The sequence below is a fragment of the Salmo trutta genome, chromosome 15 (assembly GCF_901001165.1).
Source record: "Salmo trutta chromosome 15, fSalTru1.1, whole genome shotgun sequence".
Lineage (NCBI taxonomy): Eukaryota > Metazoa > Chordata > Actinopteri > Salmoniformes > Salmonidae > Salmo > Salmo trutta.
This window is the reverse complement of record NC_042971.1, coordinates 46,842,987-46,870,005: the sequence shown is the minus strand read 5'-3', so window position 1 is coordinate 46,870,005 and position 27,019 is coordinate 46,842,987. Positions and strand designations below refer to the sequence as shown.

At 41.3% G+C, this 27,019-nt stretch overlaps 2 protein-coding genes across 3 annotated transcripts; one reads left to right on the top strand and one right to left on the bottom strand.

Moving 5' to 3' along the window:
- Nucleotides 1-943: 943 nt before the first annotated feature.
- Nucleotides 944-12,648, top strand: LOC115149169 (glutathione hydrolase 1 proenzyme). Its single transcript, XM_029691767.1, has 13 exons — nt 944-1,045; nt 3,241-3,411; nt 3,818-3,948; nt 4,116-4,205; nt 6,395-6,587; nt 6,779-6,939; nt 7,069-7,218; nt 10,384-10,520; nt 10,911-11,098; nt 11,197-11,324; nt 11,445-11,560; nt 11,674-11,787; nt 11,920-12,648. The coding sequence occupies exons 2-13, from the start codon at nt 3,245-3,247 to the stop codon at nt 12,064-12,066; spliced, it is 1,722 nt and encodes a 573-aa protein (XP_029547627.1). The 5' UTR covers nt 944-1,045; nt 3,241-3,244; the 3' UTR covers nt 12,067-12,648.
- A 5,478-nt stretch (nt 12,649-18,126) lies between these two features.
- On the bottom strand, nt 18,127-26,310 carry LOC115149168 (glutathione hydrolase 5 proenzyme). Of its 2 annotated transcripts, none has more exons than XM_029691764.1 (12): nt 26,003-26,310; nt 24,026-24,153; nt 23,815-23,910; nt 23,103-23,301; nt 21,742-21,902; nt 21,431-21,577; nt 21,084-21,214; nt 20,813-20,997; nt 20,524-20,615; nt 20,260-20,372; nt 19,999-20,109; nt 18,127-19,760 (listed from the first exon to the last, which is right to left on the bottom strand). In XM_029691764.1, exons 1-12 carry the CDS (start codon nt 26,182-26,184, stop codon nt 19,614-19,616), a joined length of 1,692 nt encoding a protein of 563 aa, XP_029547624.1. In that variant the 5' UTR covers nt 26,185-26,310; the 3' UTR covers nt 18,127-19,613. The 2 variants fall into 2 exon arrangements, with proteins under 2 accessions (XP_029547624.1, XP_029547625.1); XM_029691765.1 differs by having other exon boundaries at nt 23,106-23,301; nt 26,003-26,308.
- Between the last annotated feature and the right edge of the window lie 709 nt (nt 26,311-27,019).

Sequence of the window (27,019 nt, the reverse complement as noted above, 5' to 3'; positions counted from 1 at the left end):
AATCCCCGACCTGACAAGGTAAAAATCTGTCGTACTGCCCCTGAGCAAGGCAGTTAACCCACTATTCCCCGGGTGCCGTGGATGTCGATTAAGACAGCCCTCGCACCTCTCTGATTCAGAGGGGGTTGGGTTAAATGTGGAAGACACATTTCAGTTGAAGGCATTCAGCTTTACAACTGACCCCTTTCCCTCATCTAGCATGGTTTTACAGGTGTGCAACTCTCACTGAGGACATTCTGAAATTGCATTTTTGTCCCCCCAGTTTTATAATTGCAATGTGATACAAAATGAGGCAACAGTGTGCTTTAGGACCATGTAGACTTCTGTGAGCGGTCGGGTAGGCTGTTTGGAGTGTTTATCTGACTGGAAAAATTAAAAATGGGTGTCTCCCAACTTCTAAAACCAAAGTTACGCCCCTGTGGTTTTCTACCCTGGAGTCATGTCAGTTCACCTCTTTGAAATAATCTCCAACAACCATGTTGTTTGATGTGGTTAATACTACAATAGCAGTCTATTTGTTAATAAAGAGATCATTTATTCCATTGTTTAGACATCCAGTCTCTGGTGCAACAAAATAACATCATAGAAGGTCTTATGTTGGTGTTAGTTTGTCAATTATTTCCCTCATAAGCGAGATGGGTTTTATGTTAATGTTTTCTGAATGTGCTCCACTGTTCCTACATTTTTGTAGACACTCTTATCCAGAGATACTTACAGGATCAGTTAGGGTTAATTAAGTGCCTTGCTGAAGGGCACAGTGACAGATTTTTCACCTAGTCGACTCAGGGATTCAAACCAGTGACTTTCAGTTTCTGGGCCAATGCTCTTAACCGCTAGGCTACCTACTTCTGTTCCTGTCTGCTTTTTCCAGAGTAACACCAATCATGTGCTTTTATGGAGGTGTAGGTTAAAGTTGAACAGCATTGTAATAGTTACACATTGAGAGCTATTGCCTAGATGGTGCTATGTACTGCTCAACTTACTGAGACGACCGTGACAAAGCCACGGTCAACCAGTCATTTCCAGAGGCCTGAGAGACACCAAGGTAAGAGGAAGATCTGATCTTTTACTAGTTAGGTGATGGATAGCTAAAAAAAAAGACCGCTATTAAGGCACTGAAGGGAGGAGGTATTATCTGATTCCATTCTTTTGTGTTGTTGGTTTAATTTTGTTGGCATCAGGCAGGATGAGCTTCACAGAGGAACGTTATCGTTTTTTTGTCATGAATCTTGTTCTGGAGGCATCTCTGGAGAGTGGCCACTAGCTGGCACAGCCACAAAGTCATAAAATCTGATTTTAAACCGAACCCTTACCCTAACTTTAACCACACTGCCAACCCTAATGCCGAAGGCTAAACTCAAATTAAAACCAAAAAGGGGAAATCGCTTAGTGCTGTCTCCAGAACAAGACGCATAACAATAAATGTCAACCTGCTTCACAGAGGGGGATTTGCTGCATTAGAGTTTTATGTTTTATGCTTACTGTTCTGATATTGTACACTCTGTATGATGTCTATATGAACTTGTGTCTGTATTCTGTTTGTATGTTGTCTATTGCTGGCAGCACCTTCTCACTACGGAAAATTCTTGGTATGTGTAAATGTTCTTGGAGAATAAAGGTGATTCTGATTCTGATTACAGTGTGCTCATATATACTGTAGCTACAGTTCTGCAGTGAGGTAGGGTTTGATGCAGGCAACACAACAGTGCTTGTAAAAAGGAACAGGTATCTCTGTTATTGGGGAACAGTCAAGTCAATAAATGATTCAGTGTCAATATACACTATATATACAAAAGTATATAAATGAGTGGATACGGCTATTTCAGCCACACCCGTTGCTGACAGGTGTATAAAATCGAGCACACCGCCATGCAATCTCCATAGACAAACATTGACAGAATGGCCTTACTGAAGAACTCAGTGACTTTCAACGTGGCACCGTCATAGGATGCCACCTTTCCAACAAGTCAGTTCGTCAAATTTCTGCCCTGCTAGAGCTGCCCCGGTCAACTGTAAGTGCTGTTATTGTGAAGTGGAAACGTCTAGGAGGAGCTGGCCCTGACTTATGGAATATAAGGAAATTCATTTGGAGTTGGTTTCAGATACTAAAGTAAAGATTGCTAAAATCAAGAAGTTGTTGCTGTCAAGAAGTTGTTGCAGCTCAATACAGTTGTCGCTACTGTGACTGTTGTAGTTACTGTACTCTGTCCAATATCTGTACAGTACACTTTTAGAATAACATGGTGCTATCTAGAACCTAAAGAGTTCTTTGGCTGTCCCCATAGGAGAACCCTTTGAAGAATCCCTTTTGCTTACAGGTAGAACACTTTTGGTTCCATGTGGAACCAGTTTTCTACATGGTTCCATGTAGAACCAATTTTCTTCATGGAACCCAAAAGTGTTCTACCTAGAACCAAAAATGAATTCTACATGGAACAAAAAAACGGACAGCTGAAGAACCCTTTTGCAAGCCTTTTTTCTAAGAGTGTACAGTGCAAGCTCTGGAACATTCTCATTAAGGACATCAAAAGGCTTTTATCTGAATTTAAATCGCCAACCGGCTAGATTAGATTTATGCAGATCCCCTTTTCAAAATGCGGACACTAGCCTCTCATCAATGACACATCTGTGTGACTATACATATTTCACTTTGTTATCGCAACATGTCAAAGCTTGCTATTAGCGTTACTCCAAGGTAAGAATCAAAGTGTTATTATGAAATGTTTTGCTGACTTGTCTCAATAATCAAAAGGCATGTTACATGTTTTAGTAGGTTGACCTCTAAGGGTACGTTTACAATGACAGACAAAAATCTTTCACCAATAATTGGACCCAGATCAGATCTTTTGCCAATAATTGGGCACAGAAATCAGAGTTGGGCTGCCTGTGTAAACACAGTCTCAGATTTCAACAAAATAAACTAGTTAGGAGGAATGTGTATCTTATTGGGTTGAAATACCAAAAGGATTACTAATGAGTTTACTCTCTAGATAAGGTTAGGAGGACACACTGTTGAGTGAGGTGAGTTGTAATGGCCTGATTTTTATATCTGAACAGAATGTTAGAGAACTTAGCGACAACTCACATTTCATAATTGTGATACACGTTTGAAAAAATCATCTTTGCTGTTTTTGTATTTTGAGGGTACATTTGTGTGGGAGTGTTTCTGTGTGTTTATACTTGTCTAACTCCCTTCAATTGAGATTGACTCTACTATGATGTCCTGTGTTTTCCTGACAGAAAGATGGTCCATAAGTCCATAGTGGTGGGTCTGGTGGTGCTGCTGGTGGCAGCAGTGAGCACTTTTGTGGGAGTTTTCTTTGGTTTGGGGAGCAGGACGTCCTCGAATGACCATTCCTACTCAAGGGCTGCCGTGGCAGCCGATGCTGGCCAATGCTCAGAAATCGGCAGGTTAGAATTCTCTCTCACACACAAACATACTGTACATGTACATACAGTACTAGTCTCAAACGTTTGCACACCGGTGAAATTACTAATTGAAATGTTGTTGTAAACATTCAGATACAATACAAAGATCCCTGTTTCAAAGCACGCTGTCTCAAGCAAGCCTTTAAATAGCAAATACCAGGCTCAAATGTTTCTTTGTCTGAACATAAAAATATGCTCCTTCTTCTGAGTTTATGTATATTCATCCATCATCTCAAATCCTTATGATTTTGTTATCATAATTCATTCTGTCTGTGTAAACTGCCTGCGGTTTCTTCACTAACTAGTGCTTGTGTATGCAAATCAGGGCCACTGAATATAAACTTTTGTCTGTGTGTGTGTGTGTTTGTGTGTCCACTGTAAATCTCAGAGACACGTTGCAGAAAGGGGGCTCTGCAGTGGATGCATCTATTGCTGCCTTGCTGTGTGTTGGGCTGGTGAATGCCCACAGCATGGGCATTGGAGGAGGTCTCTTCTTCACCATCTATAATGCCACAACTGGTAGAGTCTAAGCCGTAATCCTTGACTTAAACCTATACCAACTGTATCTTTAATGATGTCAACAAATCCAACATTGACTGGCATAACTGAACTAAAAACAGGAAATGTAATAGCTCACTCCATTATAACTTGGTGTGATGTAATGATGATTTTGTCTTCCTTCACAGGAAAGGTAGAGACCATTGATTCCAGAGAGACGGCTCCCGCCAACGCAACAGAGGACATGTTTGGGAATAGCACCCAGTTAGCCAAGAAGGGTAATATTTTATCAGTTACCTAACAAAAAGATGAAAGATGCACATTTACAATGAAAGATGGCCTTGCAATAGAGTCAGAAGACACTGAGATTTATTGTCACATGCACTAGTACAGTGAAATGCCTTTCTTGCTAGCTCTTTCCCAACAATGAAGTAATCAATATCAGTAGTACTATTAAATAAAGTAAAGTACTATACTGAACAAAAATAAAAACGCAACATGCAACAATTTTAAAGATTTTACGGAGGACCAGTTCATATATGAAAATCAGTCAATTGAAATCAATTAATTAGGCCCTAATATATGGATTTCACATGACTGGTCAGGGTTGCAGCCATGGGTGGGCCTCAGCCAATCAGAATTAGTTTTTTCCCCACCAAAGGGCTTTATCCTCAGCCCGCCCCCATCCCCCCTAAGACGATCCCACAGGTGATAAAGCCAGATGTGGAGGTCCTGGGCTAGCGTGGTTACACATGATCTGCGGTTGTGAGGCCGCTTGGATGTACTGCCAAATTCTCTAAAACGACATTGGATGCAGCTTATGGTAGAGAAATAAACATTAAATTCTCTGGCAACAGCTCTGGTGGACATTCCTGCAATCCGCAAGCAAATTGCATGCTCCCTCAAAACTTGAGACATCCGTGGAATTGTATTGTGTGACAAAACTGCACATTTTATAGGGGCCTTTTATTGTCCCCAGCACAAGGTGCACATGTGTAATGATCACGCTGTTAATCATCGTCTTGATATGCCACACCTGTCAGGTGGATGGATTATCTTGGCAAAGGAGAAATGCTCACTAGCACAGACATAAACAAATTTGTGCACAAAATTTGAGAGAAATAAGCTTTTTGTGTGTATGTAACATTTCTAGGATTGCTTATTTCAGCTCAAAACTTGACATTTTTGTTCAGTGTAGAATAAAAACACACAAGAAATAGAAATAATAGGAACACAAGAAAGTAAGTAAGCGATATTGGCAGGTTCAGTGCTATTACCATATTAACAATGTGCAGGGATACTGGAGTGGTAGGGGTAGATACTGTATGTATAAGGGTAAGGTGACTAGGCATTAGGATATGATAAATGGAGTAGCAGCAACTTATATAATGATTGTGTGTTTGTGTGTGTAGTGTCAGTATGAATGCGTGTTGTGTGTGTGTGTGTGTGTGTGTGTGTGTGTGTGTGTGTGTGTGTGTGTGTTGGAGTGTGAGTGAGTGTGTAGAGGCCTGTGACTGTGCATAGAGTCCATAGCAGGCAGTGATGCAGTTAAGATGCTCTCAATGGTGCTGCTGTAGAACTTTTTGTAGAACGTTTTGAGGATTTGAGGTCCTATGCCAAATATTTTCATCCTCCTGAGGAAGTGCTGCCGTGTCCTCTTAATGACTGTGTGTGTGTGTGTGTGTGTGTGTGTGTATGGACCATTTTAAGTCCTTAGTGATTTGGACACCAAATAACTTGAGGCTCTTGACCCGCTCCACTACAGCCCTGTCGATGTGGATGGGTGTGTGTTGGCCCCCCCTGTTTCCTGTAGTCCACAATAAGCTCCTTGGCCTTGTTGATGTTGAGGGAGAGGTTGTTGATCAGGCCAACCACTGTCGTGTCGTCAGGAAACTCGATGATTGTGTTGGATTCGTGGGTGGCTACGCAGTCGTGGGTGAACAGGGAGTACAGGAGGGGTCTAAGCACACACCCCTGTGGAGCTCTCGTGTTGAGGGTCAGCATGGCGGAGGTTTTGTTTCCTACCCTCAGGAAGTCCAGGATCCAGTTGCAGTGGGAGGTGTTCAGTCCCGGGGTCCCGGGGTCCTGAACACGGAGCTGTAGTCAATGAACAGCATTCTCACATAGGTATTCCTTTTATCTACTGTAGGTGGGCGAGGACAGTGTGGAGTGCAATTGAGATTGCATCGTCTAACGATCTGTTGGGGTGGTATGCAAATTGGAGTGGGTCTAGGGTGTCTGGGATGATGGAGTTGATGTATGCCATAACCAGCCTTTCAAAGCACTTCATGATTACAGATGTGAGTGCTACAAGACGATAGTCATTGTGGCAGGTACCCTTAAAGTTCTTGGGAACAGGAATGAAGAGTAGTACATTAGAGAAGATCAAAAGCTGCACTCAAACCTATCATCTTCCAATATATCCTTTCACAATCTGTTACATTACATTACGTGTAACATTTGGCAGGAGGGTTGTCCATCGCCATACCAGGGGAGATCCGTGGGTATGAGATGGCACACAAACGCCATGGAAAATTGCCATGGAGAGAGCTTTTCCAGCCTGCAATCCAGTTGGCACGGAAAGGCTTTCCTTTGGGCAGGGCATTGGCCACCGCTATTTCCAAGAACAGGGAAACCATCATCTGTGACACAGCTTTATGGTGAGAATGCCTACAAGGGAGACGTAATATGGAGTGACGATCTGAGTTACTGTTCAGAGGGTCAAGTTTTAAAATGAGAAGATACTGTACATCCCCTGCTGATGATTTATGCCCTTATAGGCAAACATGAGAGCTCAGTGTCTCGTATGTTGTCTCTGACATGACATCTCTGTTTTTGGTCTCTCTTTCAGTGAGGTGTTTTGTGACAAAAACGGTAGCATCCTTAAGGAAAATGACACCATCACCTTTCCTAAACTCGCTGACACCTATGAAATAATAGCAAATGAGGGACCTAATGCTTTTTACGAAGGGCCGCTGGCAGAGAACCTTGTGAAGGACATTCAGGCTTCAAGTTGGTTTCTCCCTTATATCTACCAAATATGAACAAATTGTAATTTTGATAGAATTTCATTCAGGGTCTGCTGGCTGTACGCGTTACAGAAACAGTATCTTATTGACTGTTTACTGGTATGTGTTTCAGATGGTATCATCACACTGGATGACCTAAAGAAATACAAGCCTTTTTTGGATGAGAATCCTCTCAATGCTACTGTGGGGGAGTACACCATGTTTGTACCCAACGCCCCCGCCAGTGGCCCTGTCCTGTCCCTCATACTCAACATCCTGGATGGTAAGCCTTCCCACTGATCTCACAGAGTTGTATTCAAGATCAAACTGTGGGTCACATTTGGACAGCCTATGCTACATTATACGTGTATAAGGACCAAAGATAATTGTTTCCGAGCCATCACACCTGAGGCGCTCTGCTCTGCAGGCCCGATGCTCCGTAAGCACTGTTCACGTAAGAAAATGATGTTGTTAATTTATATTATAGCAGCCCTGGTTTACAGTGGCTTACGAAAGTATACACACCCCTTGGCATTTTTCCTATTTTGTTGCCTTACAACCTGGAATTAAAATAGATTTGGGGGGTTTTGTATCATTTGATTTATACAACATGCCCACCACTTTGAAGATGCTAAATATTTTTTCTTGTGAAACAAACAACAAATAAGACAAAAAAACAGAACTTGAGCTTGCATAACTATTCACCCCCCAAAGTCAATACTTTGTAGAGCCACCTTTTGCAGCAATTACAGCTGCAAGTCTCTTGGACTATGTCTCTATAAGTTTGGCACATCTAGCCACTGGGATTTTTGTCCATTCTTCAAGGCAAAACTGCTCCAGCTCCTTCAAGTTGGATGGGTTCCACTGGTGTACAGCAATCTTTAAGTCATACCACAGATTCTCAATTGGATTGAGGTCTGGGCTTGGACTACGCCATTCCAAGACATTTAAATGTTTCCCCTTAAACCACTCAAGTGTTGCTTTAGCAGTATGCTTAGGGTCATTGTCCTGCTGAAAAGGTGAACCTCCATCCCAGTCTCCAATCTCTGGAAGACTGAAACAGGTTTCCCTCAAGAATTTTCCTATATTTAGCGCCATCTATCATTCCTTCAATTCTGACCAGTTTCCCAGTCTCTGCCAATGAAAAACATCCCCATAACATGATGCTGCCACCACCATGCTTCAATGTGGGGATAGTGTTCTCGGGGTGATGACAGGTGTTGGGTTTGTGCCAGACATAGCATTTTCCTTGATAGCCAAAAGCTACATTTTAGACTCATCTGACAAGAGTACCTTCTTCCATATGTTTGGGGAGTCTCCCACATGCCTTTTGGCGAACACCAAATGTGTTTACTTATTTTTTTCTTTAAGCAATGGTTTTTTTTCTGGCCACTCTTCTGTAAAGCCCAGCTCAGTGGAGTGCATAGCTTAAAGTGGTCCTATGGACAGATACTCCAATCTCCGCTGTGGAGCTTTGCAGCTCCTTCAGGGTTATCTTTGGTCTCTTTCTTGCCTCTCTGATTAATGCCCTCCTTACCTTGTCTGTGAGTTTTGGTGGGCGGCCCTCTCTTGGCAGGTTTGTTGTGGTGCCATATTCTTTCAATTTTTTAATAATGGATTTAATGGTGCTCTGTGGGATGTTCAAAGTTTGGGATTTTCTTTTATAACCCAACCCTGATCTGTAGTTCTCCACAACAATGTCCCTGACTTGTTTGGAGAGCTCCTTGGTCTTTATTGTGCCCTTTGCTTAGTGTTGTTGCAGACTCTGGGGCCTTTCAGAACAGGTGTATATATACTGAGATCATGTGACAGATCATGTGCCACTTTTTCTTCTTGAATGAATATGCTATTGTCCGGTTGGAATATTATCGCAATTTTACGTTAAATATACCATAAAGATTGATTTTAAACAGCGTTTGACGTGCTTCTAAGTACAGTAATGGAACATTTGGACTTTTCGTCTCTCGTTCCGCACTCGTGCGTTATGCCTTTGGATAAGTGATCTGTACGCACGAACAAAACGGCGGTATTTGTACATAAATATGGATTATTTCGAACAAAAACAACATTTCTTGTGGAAGTAGCAGTCCTGGGAGTGCATTCTGACGAAGATCAGCAAAGGTAAGAGAATATTTCTAATACTAATTCTGAGTTTAGGTTGCCCCGAACTTGGCGGGTGTCTGAATAGCTCACCGTGATGGCTGAGCTATGTACTCAGAATATTGAAAAATGTGCTTTCTCCGTAAAGCTATTTTAAAATCTGACACAGCGGTTGCATCCAGGGGTAGTCTATCTATAATTCTTTAAATAATTGTTATATATTTTGTCAACGTTTATGATGAGTATTTTTGTAAATTGATATGAACATTCACCGAACGTTTTGGTGGGAATACATTTTCTGAACATCACGCGCCAATGTAAAATGCTGTTTTTGGATATAAATATGAACTTTATCGAACAAAACATACATGTATTGTGTAACATAATGTCCTAGGAGTGTCATCTGATGTAGATTGTCAAAGGTTAGTGCTTCATTTAGCTGTGTTTTGGGTTTTATTGACACATATCCTTGCTTGGAAAATGGCTGTGTGATTATTTTTGTCTATGTACTCTCCTAACATAATCTAATGTTTTGCTTTCGCTGTAAAGCCTTTTTGAAATCGGACAATGTGGTTAGATTAACGAGAAGTTTATCTTTAAAATGGTGTCAAATAGTTGTATGTTTGAGAAAGTTGAATTATGACATTTTTGAATTTTCCACCCTGATATTTCACTGGCTGTGTCCCGCAGGTGGGACGCTGGCGTCCCACCTAGCCCATAGAAGATATATAGTCCATAGATGTCCTCCTCCAGACTTCCTCTCTCTGCTGGTACCCAGTACAATGGCTATATAATGTGACAGTGTTTGTCTCAGAGGATTAGATGAAAGCCTTATTCCAGAGTAATTAAACTGCCTGAACCTACTCTTCCTGTGGCTCCTCTGCCTGGCCACCCACTCACTGTGGCCCCCTGTCTCTACCGCAAACTCTAATCTTTCCAATTTACCTCTAATTGGACACAGATGAGTGGCGAGGGAATCATATAACACTGGCATGTCAGGGCCCGCTCAAGCCCTTCATCCTGACGGTTCACCATGACTTCTGCTACTGCTTGTCAGCTGAAATCCATCAAATATTTCCATTTGGTTTTAGCTTTCTTTCCTTTCTCCCATCCTCTCCTCCTCTACGGCTGTGAACTGAAACAGCTATAACACTGATAGACAGGGACTGGGAGACAGAATGAACAGTACGTTTATATTGAGCTTTTACTGTATATGGGTAAAACCTTTTCAATGTCCACTTCAGAGTCAAAGTGTATATTGACGTGGTCAAATTAAATGTAGTGTATTATTGTTTAATAAATGTAGGGATGGTAGCAGTGGTTGATTACCAGGTTTTCTCCCATGCAGGATACAACTTCACCTCAGACAGTGTCTCCAGCACCGAGAAGAAGATCCTCACGTACCACCGCATGGTCGAGGCCTTCCGTTTCGCCTATGCCAAGCGAAGCATGCTGGGAGATCCACAATTCCTCTGCATCTCTGATGTAACTCTCATCCCCATCTTTCCCAGAACTTATATTGAATAGTTCTCTAATAGGATGTCTCTACTAGATGTATACTCTTTCAAGAATTTACTCCAATCGGTCACTTACTAATCATATTCAATCAACGGGTCCTAGTATGTGTTGAAACGTCATGTTCATGTTCGTTGGAAACAGAGTAAATATGGATATGCTCATATAAGAGAGTTGATTAGACTATTGATTGAAATCAGTCAGCTCAGAGACACTATTTGTAAAGCTGCTATGTTGAAATTTCAGTAAATGCAAACCAGTCCATCTTCAACATTCTACACTGTTCTGTATGGTTGTTTCTATGAATGGGCATTCATTTGAATGGTAGAGCCTCATTCTCCTGTCCCCTCACCTCTTCAGCTCATCCACAACATGACCTCAGATTACTTTGCCGATGCCCTCCGTCATAAGATTACAGATGATACCACCCATCCCATGAACTACTATGAGCCAGAGTACTTTGTCCCCGAGAACCACGGGACAGCACATCTGTCTGTGGTGGCAGAGGACGGGAGTGCAGTGGCAGCCACCAGCACCATAAACCATTTGTAAGAATCAAGTCACAGTTTTGATTAAAAAAAATTACTGGAAGTAGTCCTCATTACTCACCTGTCTTCATTATCTTTCTGTTCTACTTCCTCCCTAGGTTTGGCTCCAAAGTCATGTCGCATTCTACAGGAATCCTCCTCAACAATGAGATGGATGACTTCAGCTCCCCCCTCATCACGAATGGCTATGGAGTGCCTCCTTCACCAAACAACTTCATCAGACCAGGTAAAGGGTTCATCTGACTACAGACACAAGTTTTCAGTGCATCAGCCGACTCGGATAACCAGAAATCGGTACTTGATGGTGGATCTGGATGGACCTAACTCCCTAGTTGTCTCTCTCCAGGTAAGAGGCCCTTGTCCTCTATGTGTCCAGTCATTCTCTTTGACAAGGGGAGCAAGGAAGTCAAGATGGTGGTGGGGGGCTCAGGAGGAACAAAGATCACCACGGCAACTGCCACGGTGAACCAGGCTACCATGCCCTTTCATTGCTGTGTGAAAATACTCTTTAATACTTTCTTTGCATTCCACCAAGTAGTCGTCTGTGACTGAATAGTTGGCTGTTCGTTCTGCAGGTGATTCTCAATGCGCTGTTCTTTAACTACGACCTGAAGAAAGCTGTGGCAGATCCCAGAATCCACAACCAGCTGAGTCCCAACACCACACTGGGAGAGCCCGGGTTTGACGAGGTGGGTTAAATGGCTGACGATAGTCAATACACATGCCCTACAGTGTGTCAGGATCATGGCTGGTTATCATGCTAGAGATGCAGGGTGTCTATTTGAATAGGAGTTTCAGTGTTCTATATGCTTTGCTTACAGAGGGTGATGGATGGTCTGGCCTTGAAGAACCATGAGACAGAGTTCCTGACAGCCACAGGTGCTGTGGTTCAGGCGGTGGTGCGCCAGGGGGACCGGCTTCATGCTGAATCTGACCCCAGGAAGTGGGGCTATACCGCTGGGTACTGAGACCAACCACACGAGCCCGCTACTAGGGCTGGGAATTGCCAGGGTCCTCACAATACGATATCACGATACTTAGGTGCCGATATATGTATACGATTCCCACAATTATATATTTATTGTGATTCGATACTGCAATTTTATGTTCCAAACATATTGCTCACGATATGTCTACTGCAGAGAGACAAAAGACACCATGAGAAAATGAGTTTTAATCAGTCATGGAAATAAAAAGTGCTGAAAACATGTCAACTCACTATTTAAAAAGATGGAGAACAAGCTATAAGATTAAAAATACCAGAGTTTTGGCACAGGTACAGCCGACTAGCTCTAGCTAAAGCTACCTAATTTTTCACAAATCAATACTTGGAGTCAAAGTATCAATATAACATTGTCCAAAATAATAGCGATATGTAACTGTACAGATTTTTTCCACCATCATTACTTGCTCCCTCAAACTGAGACCCATACAGACATCCCAGTTTACACATACTGAGACCCATACACACAGCCAAGCTTCCACATACTGAGACCCATACACACAGCCAAGCTTCCACAGACAGGCTGGCTGACTAGGCATCCGATTCAGATGAAAACCACCTCCCACAGACTATATTACAAACCAACAGAAACGTACACATATTCCTCTCCTCATCTTGGTAATGACCTACAACCTATGACCTTTGTCCTCTCTGGTAAACCAGGTCCACCTTTCATTGGTGTCATAAAGTGGAGAGAAACTACCCTCCAACGTCTCCTCTCTTATCCTGTCTTTGATGACCAAGTATACCTCAGTCTGATATACAAAAATAGAGCAATTCATTATCCACAGTTCTCCTCCACTTCACTTTAATTTGATTATTATTCGCTACTGTCTGTACCATCTCAATATTTGATATTCCAATTAACAGTGCCATCTCTATATTCATGTTTGTCTTTCATCGGTCAGAATAGGAAAGGTAACGACTGGTGCTTTTATTTTGAGATTATTATCATCATCATAGTTTGCCTAATATATATATCATTTGTGTTGCTTTTGAGAAGACTTGGTATTGGTTCAAGATCAATACTTTACAATATATATCCATATAACAGTTTAAGGATGTAATGTTCACAAGACTACAACAATTTGATCAGCATTGACCAACAATGAAAACACAGGTAATCAGACAGAGTTTCAAAGAGTAAAAGAGGGCTTACTTCAGGGTTTAATTGTTCTCACATGTGAACATGTAAACATATTTATTGATAATCATCTCGTAAGGTGTTCCATTGTCACGCCCTGACCTAAGAGAGCTGTTTTTCTCTGTTTAGTTAGGTCAGGGTGTGATATGGGGTGGGCATTCTATGTGTTGTGTTTCTATGTTTTGGCCGGGTATGGTTTCCAATCAGAGGCAGCTATCTATCGTTGTCTCTGATTGGGAGCCATACTTAGGCAGCCTTTTTCCACCTGGTTTGTGTGGGTAGTTGTTTTCTGTTTCGTGTATGTCACCTGACAGAACTGTTGGCTGTCGTTTTGTTTCTTTGTCAAAGTGTTTCGTTTTCATTAAATATAATTATGAGCACTCAACACGCTGCACCTTGGTCCCCTCTATACGACGCCCGTTACATCCATAACATTTATTCCACAAAAATGTATTTACTTTATCAATTTTTTTTGGACAGTAAACGTGAAACCTTGATTTATATTCCACAAAATATGTTAAGAAATTATGTCAACATGAAAGCATATGTAAAGCAACTATTCTCAGTGCCACTCAGGGGTATAGTGAATGTGTAACAGACCATACACTTTAACCAAATATAGCAAAAAGGGACAATGTCTGTTAGAAAATATTTAACCTGTCTATTGTCTTTGGCATCATATTTTGGACATAGTACATGTACTATGGTCAATGGGAAAAGTGTGTATGTGGGGATGAATTAACCTACTGTAAAAGGCTAAATGTCACAGCAGGAAAAGCATGTGGTAGCGAGCTATAGTATATGACTAACAATTTCCCATCAACAGATTTCAACAACAGCTCATGACATGACCTCATTAATACTGTAACTTCTGACAGGGTCATACTACATCAGTGTCATACCACATCTCTTACTGTACAGTTAGAAAGGAACAAAGTACTTAAAGTTTGGAAAGCAGGATACAAAACAGAGACAAAAATTCAGAGGCAAAGCTTTTAACAACTATTTTACCGCAACAATTTTACAGCTTTGAAATGCCCTGGACAGAGAACATTCTGTATTGGAAAGTTGATTAACTAAGGCTTTATTCAAGCATTTTCCTGAATGTCACCCGAGAGCCTTAATATCATTTAGCTAAACCTGATGAAACACTCGGCCACATACAGTTGTAGGATCTTAATTTGTTCACCCTGTTGCAGGAAAAACATCCTGCAATGCAGGAAATGTAAAACAAAAGTGTATTTCAGACTTGATGTTCCCTTATGAAAAATGTAAGGGCCTTCCCTGTAGCTCAGTTGGTAGAGCATGGTGTTTGCAACACCAGGGTTGTGGGTTCGATTCCCACGGGGGGCCAGCACAGAAAAAAAATGTATGATATGTATGAAATTGTATGAAATGTATGCATTCACTACTGTAAGTCGCTCTGGATAAGAGCGTCTGCTAAATGACTAAAATGTAATTGTAATGTATCAACCCCTACAAAAATGTCCATTAATTATAATTCACATTTCCTGTTGCTGCAGGATTATTTTCCTGTTGTAGCAAACTGGCTCAATGTCACAGCTGTTAGAAGGAGCGGACCAAGATGCAGCGTTTTCGTAGTTCCACATATTTATTTAACCAGTGAAAGAGAATGCAACAATTAAACACTTCAAAAATATACACAAAACAACAAACCGTGACGCAGGAGGATCAAATACACTCACAACGAATAATCACCCACAAACACATGTGAAACAAACAACTTAAATAGGACCTCCAATTAGAGACAACGACAACCTGCTGCCTCTAATTGGAGGTCATGCCAAACAACACCAACATAGAAATGCAAAACTAGAAACTGACCATAGACAAACAAAAACAGACAAACACCCCCTGTCACGCCCTGACCACTCCACCATAGAAAATAACCATTCACTATGGTCAGGACGTGACACTCAAATTAAGATCCTACATCTATACCAAAGACTGAGCTCCTTTACTCCAAATGATCCCACATGAACACCAGACACCAACACCCAACACTGGGTAGTATATTTGCATGTTTTCATAATTCACATCTAGTGCCTGGGAGGATCCAATTTAGAGATCATTACTCATTCACAAGCTCTACATTTGAAACACATCACATTACTATTATCGCATTTGTTTAAAAAAAAGCTATTCTCACTTCCTTTAGGGCAAACAGAATAAGTCAAAGTAATTAGTATTCATCGCAGACATGATGGAGCTAAATGCTGTAAGTTAACATTTATTTGAAGTTTTAATAGACTTGGAGGGGGATCAATATAAACCTGTACATGTGACAACAGGCCCTGGTGATGTCAATGCAATACATCAAAAGCTAATACAGTACTCTCACTGTCTGTACATTATTTTTCACATTCTGGTCACACGTGTTATTATAGGTTCTGTAAGATTGCACAATGGCATTCAAAACTCTTACCAATTTACTTGTTATTTCGGACGTTGATTTTATTATAATGATAATAATAAACAAACAATATTACAAAAAAAGTGTGTTAGTTTGTGTGTGTTTGTGTCCCCTCAGAGTTCCCACCAGTCCATGAGATGTTGTTTAAGCCTTTTTTTAAAGGCAATTTTGCTGTTTGCTTGAGTAATTGGAGATGCAAGGGAGTTCCATGCGATCATGGCTCTGTATAATACAGTGCATTGCCGTGAATTCGTTTTGAACTTGGGGACTGTGAAGAGACCCTTGGTGGCATGTCTTGTGGGGTACGCATGGGTGTCTGAGCTGAATGTTATTTGATTATGCAGACAATCTGCAATTTTCCTCACAGTAATATTTCTCATAACTAGAAGAGAATCAGTTAATCTCTCATCAACCTTCAACCAGGATAGACTGGCATGCATGTTGATGATGTTAGCTCTATATGTGCAGTTAAGGGCAAGGCGTGTGCTCTGTTTTGAGCCAGCTGCAGCTTTGCTAGGTCATTGTTTGCTGCACTTGACCATATTACTGGACAGCAATCAAGATGGGACAAGACCAGAGCCTGAACAACTAGTACAAATCAAACTTTATTTATACAGCACATTGCACATTTCAGACATGGAATGCAATGCAATGTGCTTCACAGGAAAAACATAAAAACTGAAATATTTACTACACAATAAGAGGATAAAAAAAAAGAATAACAAAAACTGAATGACTAAAAAGCACTAAGGAAAAGCAAAGCTAAAAAGGTGTGTTTTTAAGATCTCTTTTAAATATGTCCACAGTTTCAGCCCACCGAGGATCTCTGGCAGGCTGTTCTAGAGGCTGGGGGCATAGTAACTAAAGACTGCCTCTCCATGCCTCTTGGTCCTAGGCTTTGGGATAGTTAAAAGGCCAGTGCCAGAGGACCTGAGGGACTTTCTGGGTACATAACTTAAAAGCATGTCTGACATGTATTGGGGTGCACAATTATGGATTGATTTAAAAACCAATAGAATAATCTTTAAATTAATTTCTAAAACTCACAGGCAGTCAGTGCAGAGACCTTAAAACCAGTGTAATGTGTGCCCTCCGTCTGGTCTTGGTCAGTACCAGTGCTGCAGCATTCTGTATGTTTTGCAGTTGACCAATGGCTTTCTTGTGTAGAACAGGAGAGCACTACAGTAGTCAAGCCTGCTTATAATAAAAGCATGGACGAGTCTCTCTGTATCAGCCTGAGAGAGAAATGGCCGCGCCTTGGCAATGTTCCTCAGGTGGTATCATTTTCTCTGAGTTATGTTCACCATGGGTCACAAAAAACTCTCAACCTGTCAAATAGGTCCTGAACCAATTTAGAATTGGACCGGAGAGGCCAACCCACCTCTCCAGTCTATCCAGAGGACATCATGGTCAACGGTGTTGAATGCAGCACCGAAATCCAAGAGTACAAGGACGGAGAGCTGTTTGGCATCTGTGTTAGCGCTAAGATCATTTACCACCTTAACTAAGGCTGTCTCTGTGCTGTAGTGGGCACGAAAACCAGACTGGAATTTTTCTAAAATACGGTTGGCACTTGACGATACACAACTTTACATTTCTGTGTGACCAGAGGATTTTAGCTCCACGGATAAATTATTAGACTGTATTAGTGATTTAAATACTTGGATTTCTCACAACTTCCTCCAGCTAAATCAAGACAAGGCCAAAGTACTTATTGTTGGCGCCAAAGCACAGAGAGAGAATCTGGCAGTATATTTTAATTAACGGGGAATAAAGATAACACACCAGATAAAAAGCTAGGTGTTATTTTGGCTTTTAGCTGTTTGAAAACCAATATCTCCAGAATTTTGCATTTTTTGCATTTTGCATTTTGAATGGAAGGTTGGAGACTGGCTGAAAATTGCTAAGAGCTGAAGAATCTAGATGACTTTTCTTCAGAAGGGGTTTCACAATAGCAGTTTTCAGTGCAGTGGGGAAAGTGCCTGTGAACAGGGAGTGATTAACAATAGCTTGCACTTCTTTAGATATGAAATTTAAAAAACTGTTTTGAAGAAGGTGGTAGGGATAGGATCGAGAAGGTGGGTAGAAGGCTTAAATTGTGATATCATATTCCTGAGCATGTCTGTGTCAACCAGGGAAAATAAATCCATAGTGCCTTTGTGTGTTAGGCTAGGGCACATATCAAACTTCTCATCAGGTCTTGGTTGACTGATAACAAACATTAGGCTGGGTATCTTATCTCTGAAATATGCCGCAAACTCATCACGTTTAGAAGTGGAGGAAAGTTCACATAGGTTTGCTTGCGGGGGTAGGATTAAATCAGGCCATCAATGGTTGAGAAGATCACTCTCTAAATATTCTGATTATTAGTGATCGAGTTAGAAAAACGAGCCTGTCTGGAATTTCTAATTGCGTTGTTATACATGCCAAGTTGATTTGTCACAAAAACGCAGAACCTCTTTTTATTAAAGACATACCCCTCCCCATCTTCACAACAACTTTGTCAATATGACTTGACCATGATAACTGACCATCCAGTGTTATACCTACTGTGCGTATGAGTTTAGCTTCCTCAGCTTGTTCAATGGTCACACCCTTTATGTACAACTCCAGTTGAGGTTTAGGGCTTAGAGAATGTTTTGAACCAAATACAATGCTTTTAGTTTGAGATGTATTTAAGACCAGTTTATTATTATTATTATTATTATTATTAACTCATTCTAAAACTGACAATCCTTTATTTTTTTCAGTGAGCTCACCGGCTTTGGGTGCTGACATGTAGAGTGTGGAATCCTCCACATATGTAGTCATTCTAGCTTTGTGTAAGACCAGTGGCAAATCATTAGTAAAAATAGAGAAGAGTAATGACCCAAGGCAACTGTCCTGAGGGACACCGCACTGTACATAGCTGATGTTAATGAAAGTTTCACCCAGAGAGTCTTCTTCAATGGAAGTTTCATTATGAAACTTCCATTGAAGAACACTCTCTGGGTTATAATGGATAACTAACTGTCCAACTATGTGATGGCAAGTGATGTAAAGCCAAAGTGAGTTTCTTCAATAACAATTTATGATCAATAACATCAAAGGCTGCACTGAAATCTAACAATACAGCTACAACTATCATCTTATTATCCATTTATTTTAACCAATCATCTGTCATCGGAGTCAGTGCAGTACAAGTTGAGTGCTTTTCTCTACATGCATGCTGAAAGTCAGTAGTTAATTTGTTCTCTGAAAAATAGCATTGTATTTGGTCAAACACAATTCTCTCCACCAGTTTACTAAGATCAGGCAGCAAACTGATTGGGTAGCTGTTAGAGTCAGCAAAGGGTGCTTTAGTATTTTTAGGCAGTGGAACTCCTTTCTGACAGTGAAGGGGGCTGCAAAAAGCCTGTTTTATCTGAAAGTGTGAGTCTCAGAGTATTGCTGCAACACTCCTGAGAGGGACTAATAAATGAACTTGGAGGATTGAGTTGTAACATGTTGTACCATGTCCTGTCCTGAATCTGACAAGTCCTTGTGGTCACAGTATGAGTCTCATGTTAGTACAGGCTGACAGGCTGTACTGACCTTCTCTTCCCATTTCAGTTCCTTCGGGACCTCCCATGTGCTATAATCTATGTGTACTGTACAGTTAGTCATTAAGAACAAGCAAGTCATTTTATGTACTGGTAAAATTAGAAACTCAATCCATTTCAGTGCCTAAGTATTTTGTCAAGAGGGCCATTTGATTCTGCTTAAGGCTCTGGACTGTTGGTTTAGATAAAATGTTCATATATGAAGATAATAGAATTACAAAAAAGAAATCTCACTAAAATTACTGTCCTCTTGGACCTACTGTACAGTGTTCTAAAGCCAACTAATTGGCTGTACACCTTAGTAAGGACACACCTGGTCTTGGTAAACTCTTAGTGTCCTGGTGTCCCATTGGTCAGTAGCCAGCAGATTTGCCCTGCTTCCTGGCGTCTGACACGGCTATGATGCATCCGTCCTCCTTGGCCACAGCATTGACCACGTTGAAGAAGTATGGGTAGTCTGTCACTCTGTGTCCAATGACCTTAAGGGCCTCTATCACAGACTGAGAGCAGACAGACAGACAGTCCGGCTAAAAAAGCAGCACTCACCATCCCTTAATCATTCCACTTTAAAATCAGGATTTGACTGTATGTCTCTCAAAATGGCCACTGCTCTCAGGCAGCCATTACAATCAAACCGATATTAGCTCTAAAAAAATATATTTACACATCACTTAACAGCCAATTTCAGTGACCTTGGCTGTCATTCATTTACTGAAAGGATAAGAACAAAGGAATTACCTTATCAAAGCCATGCTCAAACTTCACATTGTTGTTGCCATCGACGAACACTACAGGAGCAGCAATGGCATCTTTCAAACTCATCCCCAACCAAAGGTGGTTCATTATGGACTGAAAGGGGAGAGAGAGAGAGAGATTTGATGTATGTATCCCTATGTATCCCTTTCTAAAAAAAACTTTTTTTGCTGGGTTGAGAAGGAACGGTGAGACGTGGTGAGACATGTGGTAGAAATGGGTTAAGACACCTGAATTAAGACTCACCAGGGCCATGGCGGTCGTGATCATGCTACCCCCTGATCCCCCAATTACAAGGGTATTTTTCCCAGAGCTGGAGCTCAGTATAGCTGGAGCCATTGAAGAGGGAGGCTGTTCACCTGTGAGGAATGAGACAATGTAATATACACAGATATCACCCATAGACTTATATAAGATATCACCCCATGAAGACCAGTTAAAGGTTAGCCAAGGAGTCCTAAGTGATACATTAATTTCAAATGGTTACTAAATTGAAAAGTTTCTATGTACCTGCACTCAATCTCTCTGCTCTAAAACAGAAGTCAGCCAGCTCATTGTTGAGGATGATGCCTGTTCTACTGGAGTAAATCCCTGCACCAAAACTGGAAAGAGAGAAAAAAAGACTGTTAGCCTAGAGTTAAGAGTACACAACTCCAAAACCTGCAGGTTTAGCTTGTTTGTTTGCTGTCGAGACATCGGTCATATTACTATTTAGAAGGAGACTGTGTGTTAATACAGTAGACAGTGTTCTATTTAGAGTGATGTACTGTTTTGCATCTCAGTGGGTGTAGAGGCTCACATTTGGTTGATGGTACTTGTGACAGAGACTGCAGATCCATCTTCAGCCAGGACTGACACGTGTGTAGTCCCAAAGCGATCAGGGGAAGGTGTTATGTTGTAGTAGGAGTCATTATAGGTACGGTCTTCACTGATCAATTGCCTGATCCGATCAGCAAAGTCAGAGTCCACCATATACGATGCATCCTACATTTAAAAAAGTATGATTTCACATATTAGTGTGTAAAAGTACAGAATACACTTATAGAGAGGCAGTTCTCTTAGATCCTTACTTGTTTAGTGTTGAAAACAGGATCATGAACGTTCCTCCTCTGTCCGTTAGCAAATTTAGCTGCCTCTATGTAGCAGTGATAGGTCAGGACCTTCTGGTCCCCCTCCATGGACCTGGGGGTGAAATGGAACCCTGGGAAAGGTCACAAACAGCCAGTCAAATCTCCACAAACTGGAGAAGGAACATTTTGGAACTGTCCAATGATTGTGCGCTACCACGATGACACACCATCAACACACTTTAAACATAATGGTTACAAAGCAATAGTTCTAAATTGTGGTTATAGCTGTAGCTGTTGCCTGACTTGACTTGAAAGACTTGGAGAAAGTGTTATAACACATTAGGTACCTTTAACAAGGTTGAGGATGAAGGCGAGCATGGCTCCCCCTGCAGGAGGTGGAGGGATGTGCATCTGGTAATCTCCAAGAGGAACAGTCCAGGCATCCTCCGATCTGACTCTAAATGACTTCAGATCCTCCATGGTAAGGGTCCCACCTAAAATGGGGAGCAAAGTATGTTAGCATGTTAGCAATCCTTACACAGACAAGAAAATATAACAACCTGGAGTTTTCATTCAAAAAAAAATGTAGATACTGGTTTTACCCCAATCTTTCTCTCCCTCCCTCTCTCTCATTTACACAAATAAATCTCACACCCACCTGCTGCTTTTACGTCTTCAATCAAGTCAAGCCCAATTTGGCCAGTGTAAAAGGCATCTACACCTTGTTCTGCAATGGTTTCCATGGTTTCCGCCAGTTTAGGGAACTTCAATGTGTCTCCTATGCCCAGCACCGTCTTGTTCTTGTGGCAGAACAATTCACTGGAAGAGGGGAATGTCTTTAATATACCATACCAACCATAAACATAAAAATGCATTATCATACAGTGGTATCCGGATGTTATGTGACTTATTTTATTTTTTACTTTCATTTTTTTAGTAAATATTTTCTTAACTATATTTCTTGAACTGCATTGTTGGTTAAGGGCTTTTAAGTGAGCATTTCACGGTAAGGTTGTATTCGGCGCATGTGACAAATAAAATGTGATTTGATTTTTTTATTGGATTACAGTGATAGAACATTTGCAACTGTCAAACATTAGATCTCTGTAATTTCATTAATATGTCCATTCTCAAAGTATCCCTGAGTATATGTGAAGCCCCCTCTCCATCTGCTGGGGTGCCAAGGGCACATTCCCCACACATCTCCTGTGCTACTGCTCACACTTCTGTTCTGTAAGAGGAGGAAGAGGAGAGAGGGGAGGAGAGAAGCAGAGACGAGGAAACGCCTCTGCAGTCTGTCTGTGTCTGCATTGAGGAAAACCTCTGCAGTCTGTGTCTGCCACACAGGATATCGGTGGCCCCTTAATTGAGGAGGATGGGCTTGTGGTAATGGCATGTTGGAATAAGTAGAATGGTATCAAATACATCAAACACATGGTTTCCAGCCATTATTATGAGTCGTCCTCCCCTCAGCAGCCTCCACTGGTCTACAGTCTGTACTCAGGAAAGCCTCTGCAATCTGTCTGTGTATAGTACCGCACAACCATACGGATGAGAACTTGGTCTGAGCCCACAGACTACAGTGGAGGTGTCAAACTCTAAACGAGTTTATTAGCTTCTTGCTAGGATAATAGGACTGGATATCTGGACTTTTCTGACTGAAAAGTCCTCAGAAACATGTACTTCATGCACTATTAACAACTTTGCTGACCTGACATTTGGACAAATGCAGTTTTAGCGTCTATATATATCATTCTTACTTGTATTTGTTCAGGGGAGCCCAATTGAGACCAAAGTCTCATTCATAATGGTGTCCTGAGTACAAACATTTTCACAATCAATACAATTGACATTAAAAATAAAGAGAAAAACTACAAGGTACAATTACAAATAAACCACTACAATCAATCAAAACAAGTGCAATCCTCAATGACTTAATTTAACACCCGAGTCCTTAGAGTATGAAAACTAATATACGCATTTGAGTTCCTGTCTGTAAGTGTGAGTGAGAGCTCTTACTACCAGAGTGATGTTGCTTTCACCAGGTTTCCTATGAGTGTGATGTTAAGGAGGTATCCCAGGACGGGTGGCAGAGGAAATCCTTCTCTGGCCAGTCTAATGGTGGGCTCAAACAGCTTGGCCCAGGGCAGCTTCCCATACATTCTGTGAACCACCTCATACCCACGCAACTCTCCAGGAACGCCAATCCACTGACTACCTGCCAGGGTCCACACAAGCAAAAAGAGATGTTAAAGCTTGTACACACCGTACTGAATGTGGATTTAGCGTGTGTCTGCCGATCATTCAGCATGTTGTGTTTTAGGGACCACCTGCTGTAAACGTCCGACTGCCAACATTTTCACGCAATGATACATGTAAAATCATGCACTCGGTAAACAAATTACCGCTGGCACTCTGTTCAGAGGTGCTAAGTACTCCCGGTCAGCAAACGCTACTGGACTGTATGAGCCCTAACACACAAGCAAAAAGAGAGGTGTGACATCATGCCACATTCCAGGACAGAAAGGAAGACTAGACATGAAGGGGTAGTGTTTGGTGTTGTAGTTTGCTCACATTTGATGTTAGAACGGCTAAAAGCCATTACTCTTTTAGCTGCCGGAGTTATTTGAATAAAAGAAAATTTGTTCATTGTTGTCAAACAATGTACACACATTCATACTGTGTATGGATCCATCCATCCATCCATCCATTTATTGGCAGGTCTAACTACCTGTGATAAATGTGACAGATGTGGGACAGCCCTTCAGCAGATCAGCTTTGAATGACTGTGGAACAGTCTCTCTCGAACTGAAGGTTTTCACCGTGCCTGAGAATAGATAGATAAAGAGATGCATAGGTTATACAATTCCACCACAAACCTTATTGGCTAAACCCCACAGTAAAGTACCACAAAAGCAAAGACTATAAAAGAACAGACTCACCAGTTTCGTCCCTAACAGTGAATATGGAGCCTCCTCCCAGGCCCATGCTCTGAGGGTTGACCAGTGAGGTGCACAACAGAGCTGCAATGGCCCCATCTACTGCCGATCCTCCTTGTTGCAGTATATCTCTGGAAACAGCCCACATTACAGCAGAGGTTCCCAAACTTTTTTGGTGGCAATTGACCCCATTTGGATATAAAAAATGTTTTGCGACCCCACCATGTATAAAACCTGATGTAATCAATAGCCAGTGTTTACTTTTTTATTTTGGTCCTTGACAGTCTATTACAAATCAGTCTGACAGTACTTTCAAAGTTTTTCAATCTGAAGGGAGTATGGTTTGAAGTGACTAAAATGCACCAGAAAGGTATTGGGAAGTTCAGAAGATCATCAGGCAATAATTGTGTATTTTCATCTGTGTAGAAAAGCAAAAGCTCAGCTACAATTAAAGAAATGTGTATCTGAATGAAAGTGGGCAGAGACTTTTTCATATTTCTCCAGTTTAGCCTTTTGCCTTCAGCACCTTCACCAATCAGCTCTCGATGTGCGGTAGACTCTGCCTACCATACACAATCCCAAAATAATAACTTCCCTTCAAGTGCTAATAAAGGGCTTTCAAAGGATAGGGTAAAAAAAAATATATATATTAAAATATTATGACACAGGTATTACAAGCCTTGTGTCCTTTCTCCTTTAGTCTCTTTGTTAAACAACAACAGAGACAGTAGGGGGATCTAAGAGGCCTTGGTGTCAACACAAAGCTTGTTTAGTTTGTACACCCTGCAGAAATGTCCCATCACATCAAAGTAGGTCCAACTTTAATTGTGCTTACATCCTCTCTCCTCCAGTCAGGTGGTGTAGGCATGTTGGGTCATCTGGACCTCTACATTCTTAGAAAAAAGGTGCTATCTAGAACCTAAAAGGGTTCTTCAGCTGTCACCATAGGAGAACCCTTTGAAGAACCCTTTTTGGTTCCAGGTAGAACCCTTTTGGGTTCCATGTGGAACCCTTTCCACAGAGGGTCCTACCTGGAACCATAAAAGGTGCGACCTGGAACCATAAAAGGTTCGACCTGGAACCATAAAAGGTTCTCGAATGGGGACAGCTGAAGAAGTAAAGAGTGTCTTCATGCCTCATTTATTGCGAAAAATAAGAGATTTTCACATAACTTCACACGACTGAACAAGTAAGTGCATTGCTGATGAGTGACAACTCTTGGCAGGAGATAGGGGAAATAGATGACCTATAACACAGAGAAGCAAGCTGATATGTGTGCGCTACCGGTTCAGCTAACAAAGCTGAAGATTTTCTGTTGAGGTACATATTATTGCTGGGCGAGCTGACTATTGGCCATGCTTGCTAGGGGTAATATCAAAGGAATGGAAAGCTCAAAACAACTGAGTATATGCAAAAGTGTCAGTGTGCTTAAAATACATGGAAAAAGTTACTGATAAAAATATAACAAATGCTTATTGTAGGCATATGTTTTTTAGTAATAAAAGGAAAGCTATAGATCTGATCAGTCACAGTTGAATCAAGTAACTTGGGTTCAATACAATTAATAGTTCTGTATAATCTCCATGACAGCTAATCACATCTCTTAAACTGCTTACTATCTTGTAGTCTATGCTACCTACAGTTTATATCTATCTGCACGTTGGCTACCAGTTGAAAATGAATAGCCTACACAGTCTAAACTGTGTAAAGAGTGTTCTTTCCCTGCTAAAATGACAATTATATTGTCCATGATAAGGCACGCAGCTTGAACCTAGAGAGACCAGTTGAACTTGGCCATTTTGGTAAAATAACACCAAACAACACCTGTTCAACCAGACTACCAAATCCATATATCATAGGTTGCCCATTAGAGCAGTGAAACTTTAGATAACATGTTTGAAATAAATTCTCATTTATTATAACTAAATTATAATTTATTATAACTAGCTGTACGATCTAGGCGACCGTATTCTACTTTACCTGCCAATGTCCGAGCAAAGTTTAGAGTCCGCAGAAACCGCCGCGTGCTTGTACGTGTCCTCGGAGCATCCTCGGTGGATAAATACGCCGAAGGCTAGTATGCAGAGACAGATGGATATTATAGCACCAAATAAACCGATACAGAGACAGCAACCAACCTGCCATGGCTTATATTTGGACATGCTTTCGAGAGAAAAACCTTTCCAATAATACTATTCTCTGCTGGGCAGAAAGTGTTGTCCCGTCCCAAGAGCTCACCGCTCAGTAGTCAATGAGCCTTCATACTCCTCCTCCACCCCACTCAATCAAATTGTTGCACTTCTGAAGTGAAAGTGAACGTTGTTTCCCCTTGAGCCATGCCAGATATATACTGAACACAAATATAAACGCAACATGTAAAGTGTTGGTCTCATGTTTCATGAGCTGAAATAAAGGATCCCAGAAATGTTCCATATGCACAAAAAGCTTATTTCTCTCAAATGCTGTGCACAAATTCTTTGCATCCCTGTTAGTGAGCATTTTTCCTTTGCACAGATAATCCATCTTCCTGAAAGGTGTGGCATATGAAGAAGCTGATTAAACAGCCTGATCATTACACAGGTGCACCTTGTGCTGGGGACAGTAAAAGGCCACTATAAAATGTGCAGTTTTGTCACACAACACAATGCCCCAGATGTGTCAAGTTATGAGGGAGCTTGCAGGTGGCATTAGCAGTGCCCATCCAACAAGGCCAATCGCCACAGATAAAATGACATCAAATCACGTTATATCTACCATAGCTTTGATTGGACTGATCATGTCAACGTCATACTTTCACAATCTTAGCTAGCAAACTAGACAAGCAGTCATCATCATGAATCACGTCGACAATCTACTGGCAAATCCTTTTCAATCCTGGTCATATGAAGAGAAATGATGAACAGAAATTATAGATAAAACATATTGGCCATTGGACATAAACATTACACAAGTTGGAAATCGCAAATTCAACAATGAGTGGTTTGGAAGGAATCAGTG

What these genes read in the sequence shown, in the direction of transcription:
- LOC115149168 (XM_029691764.1), bottom strand. Translation starts at nt 26,184, where the DNA reads ATGTCCAAATATAAGCCATGGCAGGTTGGTTGCTGTCTCTGTATCGGT. An exon ending in CTGTTTTCAACACTAAACAA is followed by an intron (nt 20,998 to 21,083) that starts GTAAGGATCTAA and finishes TTTTAAATGTAG; the next exon opens with GATGCATCGTATATGGTGGA. An exon ending in ACAAGTACCATCAACCAAAT is followed by an intron (nt 20,616 to 20,812) that starts GTGAGCCTCTAC and finishes CTCTCTTTCCAG; the next exon opens with TTTTGGTGCAGGGATTTACT.
- LOC115149169 (XM_029691767.1), top strand. Translation starts at nt 3,245, where the DNA reads ATGGTCCATAAGTCCATAGTGGTGGGTCTGGTGGTGCTGCTGGTGGCA. An exon ending in CATACTCAACATCCTGGATG is followed by an intron (nt 7,219 to 10,383) that starts GTAAGCCTTCCC and finishes TCTCCCATGCAG; the next exon opens with GATACAACTTCACCTCAGAC. An exon ending in AATTCCTCTGCATCTCTGAT is followed by an intron (nt 10,521 to 10,910) that starts GTAACTCTCATC and finishes TCACCTCTTCAG; the next exon opens with CTCATCCACAACATGACCTC.